This window comes from Bos indicus x Bos taurus, chromosome 26 (assembly GCF_003369695.1).
Source record: "Bos indicus x Bos taurus breed Angus x Brahman F1 hybrid chromosome 26, Bos_hybrid_MaternalHap_v2.0, whole genome shotgun sequence".
Classification (NCBI taxonomy): domain Eukaryota; kingdom Metazoa; phylum Chordata; class Mammalia; order Artiodactyla; family Bovidae; genus Bos; species Bos indicus x Bos taurus.
The window spans coordinates 41,762,797-41,779,971 of NC_040101.1; the positions used below are offsets into that span (position 1 = coordinate 41,762,797).

At 36.1% G+C, this 17,175-nt stretch overlaps 1 protein-coding gene across 2 annotated transcripts in view; it reads right to left on the reverse strand.

Moving 5' to 3' along the window:
- The window catches only part of PTEN (phosphatase and tensin homolog), a 103,686-nt gene that overhangs the window by 13,952 nt on the left and 72,559 nt on the right, over nt 1-17,175 (reverse strand). For both annotated transcript variants that reach the window (XM_027529216.1, XM_027529217.1), the window contains one exon: nt 2,401-2,542. In XM_027529216.1, coding sequence (XP_027385017.1) covers nt 2,401-2,542 — 142 coding nt within the window. The remainder of the gene's footprint in view (nt 1-2,400; nt 2,543-17,175) is intronic.

Here is a 17,175-nt window from a genome sequence, read left to right on the forward strand (position 1 = left end):
CAGCTCATTTCCTTCTGCTGTGCTTCAATTCAAGCTATTTCCTACTGCCTGTAATTTTCTTTGGTTTAAAGGCCAATCTAAATTGTATGCTTTCTCCAATGTTCAATAAAGATCTGGACTTCCTTCACGAAACTATTTGACAACTCCCCCCAACTTGATTTTTCTGAATATACTATTTGTAATTTACACGTACAACCACACATTTAGTTATATATTACAGCTTTACTAGACAGTATTGAATCATAGTATGTAAACAAAGAACTAGAAAATTAGTAAAGATTAAACAGATCTCAGTAGTCACTTGCTAAGTTTAAACATAATACTGAGAGGTCCAATATACACAGACATACACAACACACAGGTTTAAAGGTAGAGCACAACTGGGAGAATTGACAGATGTTTGCTAGGGACCAATACGGAAAAAAAAATTAGAGTAGATAAAATTACTGAACTAAATGTTTATTTCTGTAATATTTTATATCTTGCCATTTGGCTCTTACACTGATCTCTAACACTATAGGAAGAGCATGAGTTTTTTGCGTGTTTTTTTCCTTTCCCTTCTCTGCTATAAATCTAAATTCCTATGTCAATCACCTCTTGACAGCATAGTATCTTGTACTCAGCAGTTTTTAAAACTGTACTGAGATGACAAAAACATCAATGGGGTCTCTTTGAAGTCTTCCACATGCTATGTTAAGGTCTTTGATAAATAAAGTTAACTTGCCCTAAGAATACGGGAAAGATCTAATGAAGGTGATCACACCTGACAAACAACATAAAGAAATTAATTCCCTAGGTATAAATTAATTCAGGGTCAGAAAGCCTTTAAATTACATAAATACTGTCAAGAAGAAAACTTTAAGCTAAAAAATAAAACCACCAACAAATTGCAAAGCATCACTGAAATACTGTTAGAGGTATTAGAAAAATAATACAGTTACATCTTATCTAGAAACTACAAAATTGTATTCTAAATAAACAAAACACAGTTCTTAAACATGAAATGGAATAGGAAATGGCAACCCACTCCAGTATTCTTGCCAGGAAAATCCCATAGACAGAGGAGCCTGGCGGGCTACAGTCCATGGCGTCACAAAGAGTCAGACACAACTGAGCAGACACAGACACAAACGTGAAAATACAACTAACCATACCTGTGATAGATTCATTTTGATATTTGGCAAAACTAATACAATTATGTAAAGTTTAAAAATAAAATAAAATTAAAAAAAAAAAAAAAAAAACAACTAACCACTTCCAAGACAGAAACTAATACAAGAAACTCTAACAGAAAAAAGCAGCACAGTCTGTTCTTTTATAGGTCCGCATTAACACTTCCACGTGTTCTCTCGTGACCACCTGCTTAGGGTCAAAGTTTTAAGGTTCCTATCAGTCTAGCTTAAGAACTCTGGCAAAAAATAGGAGAAAAGCAGAAAAGGACCAGGAGGACTGAGGTAGGCTTACAGAGGTTAGGATGGGAGAGATAAATTAAAGGCAGACATCAATGACATGATCTTCATTTAGCACTTTTCTAGGAAGTTTCAGATTTCAAAATATCCTCATATTATTGATAAACAAAGAGAGGTGAGGTAGATGATGTGCCCTTGGTTACATAGCACATTAATGACGACTCTAGCACTGGGGTGGGGGCGGGGGGACAGAGGGGTCCCAGTCACTTAGTCATGTCCAACTCTTTTTGACCCCATGGACTGCAGCCCGTCAGGCTCTTCTGTCTATGGGATTTGCTGGGCAAGAATACTGGAAAGGGTTGCCATTTCCTCCTCCAAAGGAATCACCCGAGAGGGCACCCATGGATCAAATCCATGTCTCCTGTACTAGTAGGTGATTCTTTACTACTGAGCCATTTGGGAAGCCTCTTTAGCACTGGAACTCAGATCTAAATCTAGCTTTTCTCTAATACTCCACACTCAATCAATATACTTCAGCATGTTGCCACGTCTTGTAACTGTTTTCTTTTTAACCTTCTTATCACCATTTCTATTAATATCTGATCTTCCTAAGATACTGAGGAATTGGTTCCTACCCTAACACCACTGAAGTGGTGAATCTCAATGCTCAATCACTCATACTGAATCACTGACAGGACAGGCTTTAAGTCACCAAGTCAGAATATAGGCTGCATTTGGTGGTTGTGGCACAGAATACTTCTTTCATAAATGTAATATTACTTCAAGACTTTCAGACCCAATGGTCTTGCCTTCCTTAGGCCAATGTGTGCTGAAGAGCTGAGTTTAAGTAATCAGTTTGGACACCTCAGAAATACACAAACTTGAATAAAGTTTAAGTGTGGTAAATTTCTTTCTAGATTTTTTATAAACTTCTACATATGTTAAGAAAAGGGTTACAGTAAATGAAAGGATGGGAATTTAGAGCACTTACTGCAAGTTCCACCACTGAACATTGGAATAGTTTCAAACATCATCTTGTGAAACAACAGTGCCACTGGTCTATAATCCAGATGATTCTTTAACAGGTAGCTATAATAATACACATAGCGCCTCTGACTGGGAATAGTTACTCCCTGGTGAACAGACAAAAAAAGACAAAAAGGCAAAGTCAAAAGAAAAGTTTCATTGTATCTGCTGAAGAATATATATACATTAAAAATTTGACCTTAAATGATCTAACATTTAAATCTAGCTCGGTAATAGAGTAAATCAAAGCAACATCAATATGAAGGAAATATCATAATAAACTCTTCTCCCTTAAAATACAATTATCATAACACTCCCATCTATTCAATGGTCACAACAATCTTTGAACCATGCACCCAATAAGCAAAGGCCAGTGCATATCCAAAATAACTGTCAAAAGCCTTCACACATAGGGTTCCCCACAAGGATTTATAGAACAAAATTCCTCACAAACCTGGATACTTATTTTCCAGGCAAAAGAATCAGCAAACTAAATAAAGGCATATTGCCTTTATGAGACAGAAATAGCAGCAGCAAAAAAGATGTTGGCTTTAGAACCCAACAAAAACAAGAGTATGTGGCTGACACATATGCTTGTATGCTATAACCTGAAAACAAAGGTACTTAGGTGTCCCTGAGCTACTGTGTTACCTTGGAAACACATAATGTTTTAGAAAAGTTATGTATGTTCTTGCTGTTGTTCAATTGCGAAGTCATGTCTGACTCTTTGCAATCCCATGAAACTGCAGCATGCCACGCTTCTCTGTCTTTCACTATATCCTGGAGCTTGTTCCAACTCATGTCCACTGAGTTGGTAAGGCCATCCAACCATCTCATCCTCTGTCGTCCCCTTCTTCTCTTGCCCTCAAACTTTCCCAGCATCAGGGTCTTTTCCAATGAGTTAGCTCTTCGCATCAAGTGGCCAAAGTATTGGAGCTGCAGCTTTAGCATCTGTCCTTCTAATGAATATTCAGGGTTGATTTCCTTTAGGATTGACTGGTTTGATCTCCTTGCTGTCCAAGGGACTCTCAAATATACAAATGCTAAAAATATATACAATTCATGTAGTGTTTAAATGGAGACCCTGACTTACCTCAAGAAAAAAAAATCTAATGTGTGCAGCAATGCATTCACTAATGGGCTGAATAAATGAGGTATTAGGGAACTTACTGAAGGTTTCTTTTCCTGTTACACAATATTACTTCAGGAAAATTTAAACATTCAACCTAGAATTTGCAGTATTTCTCTTCTAGATGTTATATCAGCATCTAAATTGCCCTATGTATTAAAATCTCTGGACTTTTATGCTTTCCTTCCCCAATGAATAGTAGAAAGTACATTTATATAAGTTTAAAGATAAGTATGTTGAATGGCAGGTATACAGGTATTCATTTCAGTACTTTCACAAAGGTTAGTATGATTTTATTACGATTAAAAAAATATATAAAGTGCCAAATAATGGATAAAAGTCACTTCAAAATCTAAGATTACGGCTATAGTACAAAGATCATTCAATCAGGAGACTTGGATGTGAATGCTGATAGTCAAAACACAAATTTTGTTTCTTCAGGAAAATGAAGACAATAATACTACCTTCACAAGATTCTCATAGGGATTAAACACTAAATGAAGTTAACACAAAACCATGCTAAAACAACAAAATGTTACAGAAATCCAAATCAGTGATTTTAGAAATTCTACCAAATATTTAAGGTATAATTTTTGGAACTGCAGTATTTTTAGTTCTACATATTTTCTTAAACAAACAGAACTAAAGCTGTGTTATTTTAAGAGCTACTACAAATACCAATGTAAAAATTATCATTAAATTTTAAAAACTGTTAAGCTTAAAATTATTCTCTAAATCACATTACTTATTGCCACTTAACCCTGTCCCCCCAAAAAACCCTCTTCATGTTTATCAAGATAAAATACAGAATTGCAAAGCAGGTTGGGGGAAAACAGCACACACAAGATGGATTGGGGGGGGGAATCTTTTTTAAACCATGTATATTTATAATCTAGTCTAAAATTAAAATCAAATTAAAATTTTAAAATTAAATCAATGGAAACCGACCAAGTTGTCAAGTTATTTATTGGGGTTTAGTGGAATGAAAGATGATCTTTTTTGTCCTTATCTTCATTCTTGGTATAAGTGTGCATGAAATAACTAGAAGATTTTCAAAGTTTTAATTTTATTCAAGTAGCAAGTGATTGGTAGTTTATCTGTAGTACAGGTTTTAGAAACCCAGTTAATCCTTAACAAAAAGGCAAATGCATAGAGAAAAAATACTATATGAATCTAATAGCTGCTAGCAATGAGTAATTAATGTGTAATTACAAGAATCAAAATTATTGACACAATTCAAAGAAAAATGCTGGAAAATGTAACTTTAAATGTATTATTTTACTATCAAATTATGTAAAATTAGTCTTCTGTATCTTAACTTTGCAATCCTTATCTGTTAGCTAACCAGCATCTCAAATTCAATGTGCCCAAATTAAAAGAAATTTAAAACTTGTGGAGAAATCAGAAGCTTTACAGATACAGACAAGCAAATGCTAAGAGTTCAGCACCACCAAATCAGTTTTAGTTTTATGTTAGATCTCTATATTTGATAATAAATAAGCTCTAGCTTTGTTTAAAAAAAAAAAAGTTGGAAGGTCCAAATGTGTACTATAAGCCCTTGAAATGTTGTTCTCACTCTATTCTTGTCTCTCACAGCCGTGATGCACCTAACTAAAATTTAAATAACAGTACAATGAATCACAATGTAATCTAGGATTTGAAGTAAAATGACTAAAACTTCCACACTAAGTTGACAATGTGATTTATAACACTTTAAACATCATATATCCTGAATGCATTCACTGAAAACAATGATTCATGTGCATGTTTTACCTACAGCATCTTGAATATTAAGATTAAATTTAAATATATATCTTTTTTAAAAAATCTAAGAAATGAACTTACTGATCTTCAAAAATTCTACATATATGAAGAGGGCTGACCTTTAAAAGCTGTTGAAGATTAAAAATTACATGTTCAAAAATTTCCATTTTTCATTAAATTCAGACTAATAAAAATCAATTCTATTCTTGAATTAATAATTTTTAAGCTAAACTGGTCTCTAACTACATCCCCAAAATGTAGTTCTACTCTCTACCATTAAATATTCTCCTAGAAAATTACTTATATTCTTAACTTTTTTTCCTCAAGTAAAACATTAAAACCACTTTAATTTTAGCTACACTTAGCATTCTACAGGTTGACTTAGCATCACATTTCTGGCCATCATCTCAAAAGGCAGCCACTGCTTCTTCAATTCCCTTTTAATTCACCGGCCAGGAGGATGTTTAGTGTTCCTCCCACTATTCCTTCTAGCTTACATTTCTACTGTCTTTACTTAGCCTCACCAATTCCAAATCTGTATCATTCAATAACTCTTTCCTCTGGTATACACTTATTAACACCTGACTACAATGTTTTCAGCATTTTGTTTATCCACCTCTCTGTCCAGTCGCAAACATCACCGTCTAAGAACTAAGTTCTCATTTTACTGGGAACCCTGAGGTAACCCAATGTGAGCACCCTCAGAATTATTTTCTCTCACCTTAAAATCTTTTTAGTGCTGATATTTTATAGAAGTGTCTCTTCATGTTCACACTGGTTCCATTTTTGCAAGTGTTCTATTAATTATCGCCTCTCTGACATCGGCCTTTATTCTCTCCACCTGTCCATCCTAATAAAAAGCTCAGGTAACTCATTCTTTATCCAAAACAAGCAAACAACTCTAAGACCAAAAACCTATTCTCTCCCAAAATCTTATATCCCTCTCAAACTTCCATCTTCTCTCTCTCTATAAACTCTTGAAGAGAAGTCTCCTTAACTCCTGGAAGTCTGTTAGCATAAGGCTGATTTCTTAAAAGTCTTTAGTTCTAATGGGCATAGTGGTCATTCTACTGTTTCCTACTATCATTGTGGCTCATTTTTTTGGCTGCCATTTTGAAAACTCCCTGCTTCTTTCACAGGATACACTTTCTAAAGATATTCTCTTATCTTTATGGCCATTCTTCTCTTCTTGTTCCCCCCAAAATCGATCTCAGCTATCCCCTCTTTATATCAATCCTATCTACTTCAGTCTCAGTTCAGTCACTCAGTCGTGTCCGACTCTTTGCGATGCCATGAACTGCAGCACACCACGCCTCCCTGTCCATCACCAACTCCCAGAGTTCACCCAAACCCACGTCCATTGAGTCAGTGATGCCATCCAACAATATCATCCTCTGTCGTCCCCTTCTCCTCCTGCCCTCAATCTTTCCCAGCATCAGGGTCTTTTCAAATGAGTCAGCTCTTCATATCAGGTGGCCAAAGTATTGGAGTTTCAGCTTCAACATCAGTCCTTCCAATGAACACTCAGGACTGATCTCCTTTAGGATAGACTGGTTGGATCTCCTTGCAGTCCAAGGGGCTCTGAAGAGTCTTCTCCAACACCACAGTTCAAAACCATCAATTCTTCGGTGCTCAGCTTTCTTTATAGTCCAACTCTCACATCCATACATGACCACTGGAAAAACCATAGCCTTGACTAGACGGACATTTGTTGGCAAAGTCATGTCTCTGCTTTTTAATATGCTGTCTAGGTTGGTCATAACTTTCCTTCCAAGGAGTAAGGGTCTTTTAATTTCATGACTGCAGTCACCATCTGCAGTGATTTTGGAGTCCAGAAAAATAAAGTCAGCCACTGTTTCCACTGTTTCCCCATCTACTTCAGTAGTTTAATTATAAATCTTACACATTAACTCCCAAAACTGTGTCTCTCAATATGACTTCACTCCTCACTCCCAGTCCAGAACTTACATGGCTGGACATTTTGAGCTGGAAATCTTACAAGTGCGTAAAAAACAATATATCAGAGCTGAAGCTTTCATATTTTTGCATGGACCAACCTCTTTTAATTACTCACTTACTATTTTCTCCAGCATCTGAGGGCCAAATCTCTTCTAATACCATCACTATCATAGAGCAAAGGAAACACACTTTTAATGTGACAAAAATATAAGATTAATCACATAAACAAAATGTTAAATGGCTTCCCAGTGTCTACCCCAATAAGAACAAGTTTATTAAATACTATAATTCCTCATGTTTGTTGTTTAGTTGCTAAGTCTTGTCCAACTCTTTCACAACCCCAGGCTCCTCTGTCCATGGGATTTCCCGGGCAAGGATACTGGAGTGGGTTGCCATTTCCTTGTCCAGGGAATCTTCCTAACCCAGGGATCAAACCTGCGTCTCCTGCTTGACAGGCAGATTCTTAACCACTGAGCAACACCAGAGAAGCCCGTAATTTTTTAACAAACATAAAAATACAGTCCAACTTCATTTTCTACTCTTATTTCTCACAACTCCCTTCCACTTACTCTTACTTTTGGCCAAACTATTTAATCTCCCCTGTATTATGCTTTCTGGTTTTAAAAATGTTATCCTTATCACACTGAGGTAGGAGGGCAATGTGAGCAATCCTCTGGGAAGTTACATCCCTTCCAATACCTGGACGAATTTAAATAACATAATCATTTGATGCTTCAAGGTATTATAGCAGGCTGAAATACAAATCTGTTACTTACTTCTTGAAGGCTCCTACACATTTTCATTCTTAGATGGTCTATTCAGACTTTGTATTTCACCTTGAAACATTTATGATAACATACTTATTAAGAAAGTCATGGTACATATACACAATGGACTATTACTCAGCTATGAAAAAGAACACATTTGAATCAGTTCTAATGATGTGGATGAAACTGGAGCCTATTATACAGAGGAAGTCAGAAAGAAAAACATCAATACAGTATATTAACGCATATATATGGAGTTTAGAAAGATGGTAATGACGACCCTATAGGTGAGACAGTGAAAGAGACACAGATGTAAAGAACAGGCTTTTTTGGACTCTGTGGGAGAAGGCGAGGGTGGGATGATTGGAGAGAATAGCACTGAAGCATGTATATTACCATATGTGAAACAGATGACCAGTGCAAGTTCAACGCATGAAACAGGGCACTCAAAGCCGGTGCACTGGGACAACCCTGAGGGATGGGACGAGGAGGGAGACGGGAGGGGGCTTCGGGATGGGGGACACATGTACACCCATGGCTAATTCATGTCAATGTATGGCAAAAACCACAAGATTGTAAAGTAATTAGCCTCCAATTAAGATAATTTTTAAAACACTGTCCATTTTCCATTGACATTTTCAAATTCATTAACATAGATTTGAATATAATTTTAATATCACTTTCACACTGTAGTTCTATCTCCTTTCTCAAACCTAACATCTTTCTGTTTTCTCTCTTTCCTTTGATTGGCTTCCAAAAAGATGTATTGATTTTAATGGCATTTTTATACAATGAGTGTTTGGATTTATTAGTTCAAATGGCTTACTGTTTGCTAACTCATAAATTTATATTTTCATCTTTATTAATCCATCTCTCTCCAATTTGCTATTATTTTAATAATACCTAATATGAATTTCTATTTCTTCAATGACCCAAAATTTAAAGAGTTTTTAAGTTTCCAAATAGTTGATTTAGTTTGATTAAACATTTTAACAAATTTTCTCATTCTACTGAATTATAACAAAGGTATGGGGCTTAGATATTTCTACTTGGAGGTGAGATTTTTATGGTTGGCCTAATGAATTATTAATATTTATGACTTTTTAAAATGAGAAAACAAATATATTTTATGGGATTTTATTATATTATTCAAGGAATCTACATATCTTCTTATTTTGTATCTTTCTGATCTTCAAGTGAGGGCTTCCCAGCTTGCTCAGTGGTAAAGAATCTGCTTGCCAATGCAGGAGACACAGGTTTGATCCCTGGGTCCAGAGGATCCCCTGGAAGAGGAAACAGCAATGCACTCCAGTATTCTCACCTGGTGTATCCCATGGATAGAGAAGCCTGGTGGGCTGCAGTACACGGGGTTACAAAGACTCGGACACGACTGAGCAAAGGAGCATGCACATACGTTAAAGTACGTACCTTAAAGTACGTTAAAAAGATTTCTACTAGCACTGCTATCAATTTTTCTAATTCCTTCCAGTTTTTGCTTAATATATTGTGATGTTATGTTTAACACTCTATTATTGCTAAGTCTGCATTGTGGAGTGTGCCCTGTGTTAATATAAAATGGTATTCTTGGTCCAGTTTTACACATTTTGCTGTGCATTAACCCTCTTATATCATCTTCTTCAAGATGAACTTATAATCTAGATTCCTCAGTTTAAAAAGTAATTTTCTTCCTCAGTAAACTACTCACTGGCACATCTAAACTCAGAAACAATGTAAATGCTTTAACATGACACCGTTTTTTGAAAATTTGGAAACCCATGTTTCAGAGTGATCACAATAAGATTATTACAAGAAAGTAATTCAACAAAGGAAGAAATATGGTTCTTAAGAATGGTGATTATTACAATGACATCATATAACAGTGTATGCTCAGATGCTCAGTCGTGTCCAACTCTGTGCAACCCCATGGACACAAGTTATTGTATATTAAGCTACATGCCAGACATTTTACATATATCCCTAAAACTACAACCACTTTACAAGATAGATCTTTTCTAAGGATAAGAAAACAGTCCTAATGTACATAATCACTTTGTTCAAAAACAAGATCTGAACCTCAATAAGACTCTAATTTTTTTTTACTCCTATGTCCTGGGTTTTCTAACAGTATGCATACTAACTATGTAAAATGAAGGACTTCACAACCTCTCAGAACTCTTGTTTTTCCCACTGATAAAAGACCTCCAAAGTTTAGAGTATTACTGTGCTTCAGTTCTATGAAACTAATTATAAACAGTGTGCTGAATAGTGGTACATTAACCACAGAATCCTTGAGAATAATATGAAACAGAAAACTGCTATTTTTCTCTTTGTGTAGCTACAGGTTTATATGCTGTCTACTTTGGCAACTGCAGTGGGAAGAGAGCAACAATGCTATGTAGCATCCTTTCCTCTTTGGGATGCTCTCTCTCTCCCTGTGACTTCCAGGGAGAAAGAGGCAGGGCCTAGTCTTCAGGTTCGGATATATGCCCCAAGCCTCTGGCTAGAATGTCTGGTTAAGGATCAGAACATATCCTAATTCAGGTAAACTAGAACCTAATCTAGAAATTTTTGCTTGAATTGTAGCTCTTGTCCCATTGGAGTTGCTAAAGTAGCACATAAACCCAGAGCTACTACCTTGCCATTACTTGTGAAAAGTCTGCCTAAAATAAAGTACAGAAAGATGAAAATACAGAGTTGAGAGACAGATTTCTGACATATGTTAAACATCTAGATCCAGGTCAGAGTTTTTAGGTTTATACAAGCCAATAAATGTCTCCTTATGTTTAAGCTATTTTGAGTTGGGCTTCTGTGACTTGAAACTGAAAGAGTTCTAATACATTAAAATATACTTCTTTTTTCCTTTTTAAAATTTTCTGTTTTTATTTTGGCTTTGGGGATTAAAATAATAAAACCAATTTAGATAGGAGAACATAACATAGTACAGTAGAAAAAATACTGGATTTGAGGTTAGGAGACATGGTTTTCAGTTATTACATAGAATAAATGACCAGGGGAAAATGATCTTTGCAAATCTGTTTTACCATTTATATTAAATGGGTTCTGAATTAAATAACTGCTAAGATTCTTCACGGCTCAGTGGTAAAGAAACCACCTGCCAACGCATGAGACAAGGGTTTGATCCCTGGTCAGTAAGATCCTCTGGAGAAGGAAATGGCAACCTACTCCGGTATTCTTGCCTGGGAAATCCCATAGACAGAGGAGCCTAGGGGGCCCTGGTCCATGAGGTTGCAAAAGAGTCAGACATGACTTAGTGACTAAACAACAAAAGATTCTTCAAGGTATAATAACAACTTTATGCATATATAGATTGGATAACAGGTTTAAATACCATGTATTAGCGAAACACAGTTTAGCCCAGGAGAATTACTGTGTTAGAAAAAATAAAAACCTTATAGTCAGAGCTTTATTAAGCCAAAAAAAAGGATAATTACAGCTTACTTTGCTTGAAATGAAAAGATGAGAAATTTTCATTAGGTTACCATATGGGGAAACTTAATAAATAGACCAGAAAAAAATAATCTGATTATACTAGCACTTAAATTCATTCCTCAAAGAAACTAGAAAATTTCCTCTTCTTGGGGTCACTCAGAATAAAGTGTCTATTACTTCTAGAAGACAGAAGTCTTCATTAAAGATAAGCTAATGAATTCATGTATAGAGATCATAACACACAAGAACTTTAATAACTGCTTTGAAAACAAACCTTCTCAAAAAGAAAATAAAAATCTCAAAATTTTTTCCTAAAAGTTAAAGAAAGTAAGTATTAATGCATACTTAATCTGCCACCATTCTAGAAGGGAGAAGACAAAAGAGAGAAACAGCAGAGATTTTGCATATGTTTGTCAGGAATATAAGTTTGTCTCTCTAAATTCGGAAATGTGGGGCATCTTTCCAAAATATACACTTTCCAATATATTCCAATATACATCTTTCCAATATATACCAATACCAGTATTGGTAGGGCATTTTAATTCAATTCATAGTTGGTAATAAATATGGTTATCTATTTTAATTCTGAAATGTAAATGTAAATACAAATGCAGATAGGGTAAGTCATAGACTAGATGGGAAGCAACCCTAGAAGCTTTATTTGAGTGGGAACCATCAACAGTTCATTTTAGACTTTTTGCCATGTGCTCATAAGGTAAAGACCAAATATGCAAAGAAATGATTCCTAGAAAAGTAATAACATGATTGCTTTCTTATAAATTACTGAATAAAAGAGTCTTCCCTCAAGTAGTTATCCTACTCTCAGAAAACTTTTTTTGAGTAAGAGGTTATCAGTTGTACTTTGACTTCTCTGCAACAATCAAACCCTGAAGTCTTATTTGGGTATTACTAACTGCACATTGTTTTCAAGTGGTCATGTATGGATGTGAGAGTTGGACTGTGAAGAAAGCTGAGCGCCAAAGAAATGATGCTTTTGAACTGTGGTGTTGGAGAAGACTCTTGAGAGTCCCTTGGACTGCAAGGAGATCCAACCAGTCCATTCTAAAGATCAGTCCTGGGTGTTCTTTGGAAGGAATGATGCTGAAGCTGCAACTCCAGGACTTTGGCCACCTCATGCGAAGAGTTGACTCATTGGAAAAGACTCTGATGCTGGGAGGGATTGGGGGCAGGAGGAGAAGGGGACGACAGAGAATGAGATGGCTGGATGGCATCACCGACTCGATGGACGTGAGTTTGAGTGAACTCCAGGAGTTGGTGATGGACAGGGAAGCCTGGCATGCTGCAATTCATGGGGTCACAAAGAGTCGGACATAACTGAGCGAATGAACTGAACTGCACATTTTATGGTGAAGAGGCACCCACCACTCTGCCATCTAATTTGTACCAAGTATGCCGAGAAAAATGGCAAGACTGCACTAGACTAATCTGAGGAGAGTCTCTGCCAAGTCTATAAATCTTAAAACAAAAACAGGACAACTAGCTCCTCTTTCTTCAAATCAAGGGGGAGGACTGGGGAGGAGCAAGATGGTAGAGAGGGTAGGGGAGCGGAAGGGGAAGGCGGAAGAGGAGGAGAAGAAACATTTTGCTCCTATAAAAATGTCACAAGAACATAACTTTCTTCAGTATCTTAGTGTTTATCTATAAAGTTGGGCTTCCCTGATGGCTCAGACGGTTAAGGATACAAGCAAAAGAACATTAAATACAGTTCTAATAAAATTAATCCTACACTACAAAACTGATAAAATGCATGTATCTTCTATAATTGTGGTTCACAATTTCAAAAATGCAAATTCACAGACTCAACCTAAAATACTGGTAAGAGGATAAATCTCTTAGCAGATGTTTCAAAAATAAAACTACTTTGGATAATCAATTATACTTATTATAAGATACTTATTTCTCTGGAAAAATTCCACAGTTATATAACATCAGCTTTAATATGCTCCACTAAGTTTTCTTATGATAAGAGAAAGTTTATTTTTCTAAGCTTTCTTATTTTTATTTTCCATTAAGTTTTCTTATGATAAGAGAAAGACATTATTTTTAAAAGTTAAAAATATATTATTATATATATTATTATTTCTAACCATTAGATGAAGTCATACTTGTAGTTTGCAACACAAAAAGTAAGACTGTTGTAGTACCTCTATCAATCAATTTTTTCCATTCCAAAAAAAACTGAAAACTATGAAGCAGGTCATGAAAGGACTGGAGGTGCCACTTCTCTTCAGCATATGACGTCTCAGCTTAGCCAGCTACTAGTTTTCATCAAATACATGCATGGTGACACAAACGGTAACTCCTGATTTGGAGTCCTTTTTGGAAACTTCAGAGGACATTAACATTTTCAAAACAGTGACGTTTCTTGGCCCAGAAAAAGGCTTCTGAAGCAATCTCATTATTCTGTCGACAGAGAGTACACCTTAATGACGAGCAAAACTTGGTTTTATGGCTCTGGTAAAATCAGAAGTTCTACCTGTCACTGTGACTCCATCCTGTGTTCACCAGAATGTACCAGTGTATAAGACTCTATCATTAATTCCAAGAGAAAGCTTATCTATTGTTGTGAAAGTATCCTACTGCTTCATAAGAGCCAAGTTTTGAATCACAGACTGTGCAAGAGGATCTGTCACAAAAAAATCTACTGTTGAGAGAGGTGCCAAATTCAGTAAAGTCAGGACTTTAAATAAAAGATTCTTAGCAGGTTTTTGCGGAGAAGGCAATGGCACCCCACTCCAGTACTCTTGCCTGGAAAATCCCATGGACGGAGGAGCCTGGTGGGCTACAGTCCATGGGGTTGCAAAGAGTCGGACACGACTGAGCGACTTCACTTTCACTTTTCACTTTCATGCATTGGAGAAGGAAATGGCAACCCACTCCAGTGTTCTTGCCTGGAGAATCCCAGAGATGGGGAAGCCTGGTGGGCTGCCATCTGTGGGGTCGCACAGAGTCGGACACGACTGAAGCAACTTAGCAGCAGCAGCAGCAGCAGGTTTTTGTCAAGGAGTGGTACCATCTATGCAATTCTTTGCTACACATTAAGTTCACTGGCTTTAGGAAGACAAATACTATAGCATAATATACAAATTCATTAACACAGTTTAACTCTTCAATATTGAAACAAAACTGTGGAGTTATAATCCTTTCCTTCCTAACACATGCAGGATCTTGCCAAAAATGATCTCAATAACTAGAAGGCAAAGAAAATGACGCAACATGAATTTATCTGAAGAGTCTTAGAGAATTCTTATTTGCTAACACAAGCCTACTTTCATCTGGCCAAAAAAAAAAGATTCCAGTTTGCTCTTTCATTCTTACATGATAGGGTTCTGGGCAGTTGTTTTCACCAAGAACAAAGTCAAAGCTGACTGGATATCAAATATGACATAAAAATTGCCAAGTCAAAGACAATGGCATAGTTTCAATGTGTTAAAGACTAAATAGTAGGACTCTTTCACAAAATTTACTACTGAGGAGAACACCAAAGTTTAATTTTGGTTAATCTGTACCACTTGGATTTATTACTCTCAAGCAGAGGCCACTGATTCTGGCATAAAAAAGTGAAACAAAATTTGGGGAATATTTATAGTTTTTTCATATTTTTTAAAAGGTATATAACATAAATAGTTTAAAAGTCCCTAACTTAAAGCTAGTTCTATGAAGCACAAGCTGGAATCAAGACTGCCTGGAAAAGTATCAGTAACCTCAGATATGCAGATGACACCACCCTTATGGCAGAAAGTGAAGAAGAACTAAACAGCCTCTTGATGAAAGTGAAAGAGGAGAGTGAAAAAGTTGACTTAAAGCTCAACATTCAGAAAACTAAGATCATGGCATCCGCTCCCATCACTTCATGGCAAATAGATGGGAAAACAGTGGAAACAGTGTCAGACTTTATTTTTTGGGGCTCCAAAATCACTGCAGATGGTGACTGCAGCCATGAAATTAAAAGACGCTTACTCCTTGGAAGGAAAGTTATGATCAACCTAGATAGCATATTCAAAAGCAGAGACATTACTTTGCCAACAAAGGTCCATCTAGTCAAGGCTATGGTTTTTCCAGTGGTCACGTATGGATGTGAGAGTTGGACTATAAAGAAAGCTGAGCACCGAAGAACGGACACTTTTGAACTGTGGTGTTGGGAAAAGACTCTTCAGAGTCCCTTGGACTCCAAGGAGATCAGTCCTGGGTGTTCACTGGAAGGACTGATGTTGAAGCTGAAACTCCAATACTTTGGCCACCTGATGTGAAGAGCTGACTCATTTGAAAAGACCCTGATGCTGGGGAAGACTGAAGGCGGGAATAGAAGGGGACGACAGAGGATGAGATGGTTGGATGGCATCACCGACTCAATGGACATGAGTTTGGGTAAACTCCGGGAGATGGCGATGGACAGGGAAGCCTCGTGTGCTGTGGTCCATGGGGTCGCAAAGAGTCAGACACGGCTGAATGACTGAACTGAAAGCTAGTTCTGGCTTCACGTTACACAAGTTTTCTATTTTTATTTTAAATTCTTTTTACCTTCTTTCTTTTCCATGACCGAACTGTGATGTGCTCATCAACCCTGTTTTAAATTTCTACCACTGCTTTGGTGACTGTACTTTAATTTGATCCATCTCTCTAGTTTTTCTTCTCATTGAGTCACTTTTCCTTGTGCTGTCCTACATTTATTCACTTAAGTACAGAAAAATTTACCTTCTATATTTTCAGTCAGTAAAAGCAGCTGTTTCCCTCTACATGAAGAAAAGAATGAACCAAAATAAACATCTCAGGTCCTCTGCTCTGGAATTCATTTTAGTGCTATAGTTCCATGGTACACATAGCATACAGAAATGTACAGCAAGTTGTTATAATCAATATTTACCAAATCATGCATCAACAGTAAGATTCAATTTTATAAACTATCATCAACAAACCATGCTTTGGTATCTTTAGATATAATTCAAAAAAGTAACAACAAATAAAACAAGTGAGGAGGAAGTAAAGGAACAAAAATCAGTGCAACTATACAGCTGAAAATGATAGTTACGATCACCTATGTTTCTGTTTTGAAGTTAAATTAAAAAGAAATTAAACTCAAAGAAAGCCCTCTTCATTGCAAAAATTATTAAAACTATAATAAATTTTCACATAAAGTTCAGATATCTTCCTCAACAGAGCTCTCTTCCCCCTAACTCCAGTTGTTTGTTTTTTTTTTTCTTTCTTGGAGACAGAAATGAACAAACTCCCTTTGCAAGAAATGTAAACATGTTTTGTCATACTTACTATCCAAAGAAATAAATTCCTTGAAAATCACTGTAAAAATTCTCGCAAGAGTTCACTTTTTGCTTTCACATGTATTACACAAATTTGTCAATGATTTTTAGCAGTCTTTAGTTTTCTGAATAAGAGAAGAACCTTTGACTAATCTTAATTATAATTTCACTTACAAATATTCAAATCAAAAAACAATCTTTATGTATTATAAAAGTAAAGATCACACTTTACTAAGTAATGGCATCCAAGTTATTATCCACAGACATTTTATTTTCAAGTAAGCTTCAGGAATATAAATCTTACTTTTGATCAGTGTGTGTTACTTTTTAAAATGCTTTGTAAAGATTTCATGAGACCAAACTTTGCAATCCTGTTAATAGGTAAGATCTGCCAG